Source organism: Bufo gargarizans, chromosome 3 (assembly GCF_014858855.1).
Source record: "Bufo gargarizans isolate SCDJY-AF-19 chromosome 3, ASM1485885v1, whole genome shotgun sequence".
NCBI classification, from domain to species: Eukaryota; Metazoa; Chordata; class Amphibia; order Anura; family Bufonidae; genus Bufo; species Bufo gargarizans.
The window spans coordinates 592,636,090-592,642,089 of record NC_058082.1 but is presented as its reverse complement, the minus strand read 5'-3'; the positions used below and the strand labels follow the sequence as shown (position 1 = coordinate 592,642,089).

Genomic DNA, 6,000 nt, shown 5'->3' with positions numbered 1-6,000 from the left:
CTCCACATTTAACCACAGGAAGACGGACTACAGTCCCGGTGTGGGAGATCTGAAGACAATCTTGGCAAAAGGCAGTCCTCCCAAGCTACCGAGAAGGTAAGTCCATAGCAGAAACATTGCCTAGAATTGAAAACAAAAAAACAAAAACGCAATCTGCACCCAGCGGGAGGACAGAACGCCGTAGACCCGGTAACTAGGTACACAGCTAGTACAACCAGTGTGGACAAGGGGGACTCAAAGGGAACACCAGTACCATCCACATGAACAACCACGCTCTCCCCCGAGGGAAGGGCAGTGAAGGAACAGCCTCTGAAGCGCGGCCGGAACAGAAGCCACATCGGAGTGATCTGTACCGAGTGGGAGCCAAACCGACCGGCGAGAAAAGGCGGTCGAGACAGAGGCCGGCATAGGAGTGGGCAACAGAGAAGCCATAGAACAGCTCAAAAGCAGCACACCGCTACACTGAGACACCCGGTCCACCGCCTTGAATACCCTGAAGAACTCAAGGCGGAGGTCCTCCGGACCTGGGTAGGCGAGCACCCAAGAGAAGTTGGGTGACCTTCCCAAGAAGAGCAGCCCGAACCTGGTAGCAGATCAGACTGAAGCACCGAGGGCGCCAACCGGAAAGAATCATACCACACTGCACCCGAAGAGGAGGAAAAGGTACTAGGCGAGGGGACCGTAGTCCTGCCAGAGCCAACATAAAATGCGAAGGGCGCTGCAGACAGCACTCTCGACCATGTGACCACTAGCGCAGGGAAACAATGCCGCGGAAGGACGAATGGGTACGTATCTAGGAACCACGAACACTCCCCGGGCGGAAGGGCCAACGAAATGAGTGAGTACCACCCAGCTCGGTGCAGTAGCAAGCAGCAGAGCCCGTCTACTTAAATATAAGGTATTCATCTGTTGCTTATTGGACAACACCTTAGGCTCACACAGGTGGACAGAATGATCTCCTTAGAGAATAGTGCAAGGCTTGCTGCAAACACCGTCTCCCAAGAGAAAAAGTATGTCGCAGGGGGAAAGGAGGCATACGTACGAGTAGCCCCGTAAGCAGTGAGAAGGCTAACCCACCTACGGGACGAGAAGGCATACACGGCCCAAACAACGCACAAGAACGTCCGCTCACTGCAAAAATATCACTCAGCGAAGAAGGCCAGCCACAGAGTCCCACAGTATCTACGGAAGTGCAACTGAAAAGGAGTTATGCACAAGACTAGTAAGGTATGCGATAGAACGCAAACTGACCTCCTCGAAAGGGGGGGGGACATGTACCTGGCAAACTGCAGTCAGCAAGAGTGCAAGGGCCCGCCCCAAAAAGGGGGTGATGCCCAAGGTCGTAACTACGTCAGAGAAGTAGGGCATACCCTACTTCGCCCAGAAGGGCGCCATGCACATGGCCACACAGTATCCAGCAGGAACGCAGGAGGTCCACCTAGTGAAGGGGGGGTCATGCACAGGGCTATCCTAGCATTAAGTGAGTGTGCAACAATTCACCCAACACCAAAATTTTGTGAGAGTGCAACTACTCCACCAATGAAGGGGGAACATGAGCAAGTCCAGCACAGCACATACAAGGACAGCCTTGAATCCCGTGAGCGTGCAAAATTCCGCCCATGGAATGAGGGGTGGTCACGCACAAGGCCAGCACCGCATCCAATGGGAACACAAGCGTTCCACCCATGTTAGAAGGCCATGCTCAAGGCCAGCAATGTATCCGGTGAGAGTGTAGTATGCCGCCCAGAACACGAAGGGTGGGGGGGGGGCCATGCACATGGCCAGCATCGCATTCAGGGAGAGTGCGAGCAGCCGGTGAAAATGTGCGTATGTCACCTAAAGGAGGCATGCCCATGGCCGGCAGCGAATCCAGTGAGAGTGCGTACACCGCCCACGGAAGAGGGGTCATGCATATGGCCGGCAGCGGATCCAGAGAGAGTGCAAGCACCCCGCCATGCATAGGGTTCATGCACCTGGCCAACAACGTACCGGCGAGAGAACAACCACCGACCGAGGGAGTGTATGTATGCCGCCACCAGGGAAGGAGGCATGCCCAAGGCCGGCAGTGAATCCAATGAGAGTGCATCATACCGCCTATGGAAGGTGGTCATGCACATGGCTGGCAGTGAATCCAGTGAGAGTGCCGAATGCCGTCCACAGAAGGGAGTCATGCCTATGGCAGGCAGCGAATCCAGAGACAGTGCGGCGTTCCGCCTAAGGAAGGGTGTCGTGCACATGGCCAGCACCGAATCCGATGAGAGTGCAATATTCCGCCTAAGAAGGGGGTCATGCACATGATCGGCAACGAATCCAGTGAGAGTGTAGCGTTCCGCCTATGGAAGGGGTCACGCACATGGCCGGCAACGAATTGCCGTGTTCCACCTATGGAAGGTGGTCGTGCACATGGCCAGCACCGTATCCGGAGAAACTGCAGTAGGCCGCCAATGAAAGGGCGATCATGCACAAGGCCAACCCGCAGTTAAGGAGAGTGCAGTATCCCGCCAGGAGGGGGGTCCTGCACATGGCAGGCACCCTACAGAAAAGGCCGCATGCACTGACCAGCGCCGAAGCGCGGAGAGGGCAAAAAAACCGCCTAGAAGGGGAAATGACCCTGGTAGCGCCGCAGCCGGGGAGCGCGACACCATGCCACCTATGGAAGGGGGGCATGTATACAGGCAGCACTCTGAGATGAGGCTGCAGTGTCCTGCGCAGCCCACAAGTCATATTAATAAATAATTTAATTTCTTTTTTTTTTTTTTTTTTTTTTATTTATTTATTATAACCCAGCCTCACTGAGGCAGAAAGCCACACAGGCCCATCGGAAGCCGGCCTGTACCCAAGGGGTTAACAGGGATCCGGCCTGGGGGCGGCACTGCGATCCTCTGGGGGCGGGGGAACCTCCAGGCGGGAAGATTCACGCCCGGAGAAGTTCCAGCCCCCTCCAACAGAGGCCCGAATTTTGCGGCCTAGCAGGCCGTGAAGCCGGGGTCTAAATTTTTAGCGGCGCCCGGCTGACCGGGGCCGCACAGTATTTAAAGTACCGGCCGGGCCTACGGAGCGGCACATACCGGCCGCGGGTGCCCACCCCGCGGGCCGGAAGAGCTGGGGACCCGGATAGAGTGGGATCGCTGCCGCGAAGTGTCGCCCAGGAGGGGAACAACATTTTGCGGCGCCCGGCCGACCGGAATGTTCCGACGGTCGGCCGGGGGCTGTTGAGGCATAGCGCTCATTTGTAGGCCGCGGTGCCCACCCGCTGTCGGAAGCGATGACCCGGCAGCCATTTCACCCCTGGAGCGGGCCCTTGGCCTAGAACAGCGCTCCATATGGCCGGCAGCCACAACCACCTTGCCCTTGGACCGGTGCCCGTGATGGGTCAGGGGCAGCAAGGCGCGGGCCCTCTGGCCCTGAAGCAGTGGCCGGTAAGAGGGAGGGGGACCCTGAGACCGGGTCTGTGAGGGTGGGAGGCCTGCATAACCCCTACGTCAGGGGCAGCTAGGTGCGAACCTCTGCAGCTCCCCAGGCATTCTTCTTGTCAGGGAGAAGGGTGCCAATGTCCTATGGAGGGGAGGAGAGGGAGCAGAATGTCGCCCTGTGGCAGCCAGGGGCCAGCCTAGGACTAGCAGGGACAAAAGGGTCCAGAGGCCCTGTCAGTATGGGGGTCAGGCACGCAGGAGACCGGGGTGGGGGGGGGACGTAGGGCTGGAGAAGCCAATCTCTCACCACAGCCGTCTTCACCCTCGGTCCGTTCCAGCAGGGTCGCCCCTTCAGCTACTGGCACCGTAGTGGCAGGACGCTGGAAGAGGGACTTGGCGTGCGGGCGACCCTTGCGCTGGCGGGATGTAGGGGAGCTGGGCTGCCCTGATCCACCTTGCCTTCTGTGGGGGAGGCAGCAGTGCGGATGACCGGCACTGGCGCAGCTCGACCCCGGGAGAAACAGAGAGGTCTAGTGCGTCTCTGTTGTCCCTGATGTTCTGGAACAAAAAGAAAAGAAAAAAGTAAAAATCTAAAATTAAAACAAGGAGAAAACAGCCCTGCAGTAGCAGGGAGTGTCTTGCCTCCTTGGACACTAAGCTAAAAACTGACAGTCTCTCTCTCCAGGCTGAGGGTATAGCTGTGGAGGAGGGGCTAACAGTTCTTACTTAGTGTCACGCCTCCTAGGGAGATGAGCTATACCCAAGGTCTTCTGTGTCCCCCAAGGAAACTGGGCGAGAAAAATAAAAATCTTCAGGAGATCCCTGCAGAGCAGGGAGGTCTTGCCTCCTATTGACACTAGAAAAAACTGAAGCTCTCTCTCCAGGCTGGAGGGGGTATAGCTGCCGGGGGAGGAGCTAACAGCTTTTACTAGTGTCAACGCTTCCTAGAGGACATAGCTATACCCACGGTTCCTGCGTCCCTCAATAAATATGGGCGAGAAAAGAGGATTCTGGGAGTTGTAGTTTCAGAACAGCTGGAGTGCCGGAGGTTGCTGATCCCTGATCTATGAGATCATGCTATGAGAGAGGAGGGGAGGAGGGGTACGCAGCTACAGTATCACACCCTCAGTGTCTGAGATCATGCTACGAGAGGGGAGGAGAGGAGGGGTACGCGTACGGTTCTACAGTATCTCGCCCTCAGTATCTATGAGCGATGAGGGGAGGAGGGGTACTCAGTTACAGTATCTTGCCCTCAGTGTTTATGAGATCATGCTATGAGGGATGAGGGGAGGAGGGGTACTCAGTTACAGTATCTTGCCCTCAGTGTTTATGAGATCATGCTATGAGGGATGAGGGGAGGAGGGGTATGCAGCTACAGTATCTCGTCCTCAGTGTCTATGAGCTTATGCTATGAGAGGGGAGGAGGGGTGATCACTTAACAGTCTTATGTTAAGATTCTTATTGAGACTACATGAAGAGTATCGAGACAAAACTGTAAGGCAAGTAAGTTAACTTTTTTGAAGAATTATCAACCGTAATTACCAACAATGATTATTTCAGTCATTACCGTATTTCCTGAAGAGTCCACGCTTGTGTCACTTTCAAAAAACAGATCAGATTCCGCTTTCTGCTCTTCTTCTTCTTCTTGATTCTGATACAATCTCTGGTATTTACACAGGAGGCAGCTCAGAAGCTCCAGGTACAAGCTGACCAGATTGGCTCCAGTAGCTTTTTTATGCTGGGGAGGAGATATTACATGTAGTTTAATACAAAAATCATGTACCAAAAGAAAAAAAAATTCTAATAAAGAAGTAAAATAAAAAAAAATTGGGAAGATTTACTATTGAAAATGAGCAAGTTGCCAGTTACCAACAGTTTTACACTTTTTCCTAAGCGTTTTATACCTCGCCTGGCAAGGGGCATGGCTTCATAGGAAGGAGGCCTGGCCTCTATGCTCCTTGGTTTTTGGAGTAAAACTATGCTAACTTATCAGTGTCGTAAATTAACCACTTCAGCCCCGCTAGGTGAAACCCCCTTTATGACCAGAGCACTTTTTACACTTCGGCACTACACTCCTTTCACCGTTTATCGCTCGGTCATGCAACTTACCACCCAAATGAATTTTACCTCCTTTTCTTCTCACTAATGGAGCTTTCATTTGGTGGTATTTTATTGCTGCTGACATTTTTACTTTTTTTGTTATTAATGCAAAAAAATGACATTTTTCACTTTCAGCTGTAAAATTTTGCAAAAAAAACGACATCCATATATAAATTTTTCGCCAAATTTATTGTTCTACATGTCTTTGATTAAAAAAAAATGTTTGGGCAAAAAAAAAAATGGTTTGGGTAAAAGTTATAGCATTTACAAACTATGGTACAAAAATGTGAATTTCCGCTTTTTGAAGCAGCTCTGACTTTCTGAGCACCTGTCATGTTTCCTGAGGTTCTACAATGCCCAAACAGTAGAAAAACCCCACAAATGACCCCATTTCGGAAAGTAGACACCCTAAGGTATTCGCTGATGGGCATAGTGAGTTCATAGAACTTTTTATTTTTTGTCACAAGTTAGCGGAAAATGATGATGA

At 52.7% G+C, this 6,000-nt stretch overlaps 1 protein-coding gene across 1 annotated transcript in view; it reads right to left on the bottom strand.

The window, feature by feature from the left end:
- Positions 1 to 6,000, bottom strand: part of URB1 (URB1 ribosome biogenesis homolog) — a 57,843-nt gene that overhangs the window by 4,489 nt on the left and 47,354 nt on the right. Inside the window, exon 21 of the mRNA XM_044285914.1 lies at positions 4,956 to 5,151. Coding sequence (XP_044141849.1) covers positions 4,956 to 5,151 — 196 coding nt within the window. The remainder of the gene's footprint in view (positions 1 to 4,955; positions 5,152 to 6,000) is intronic.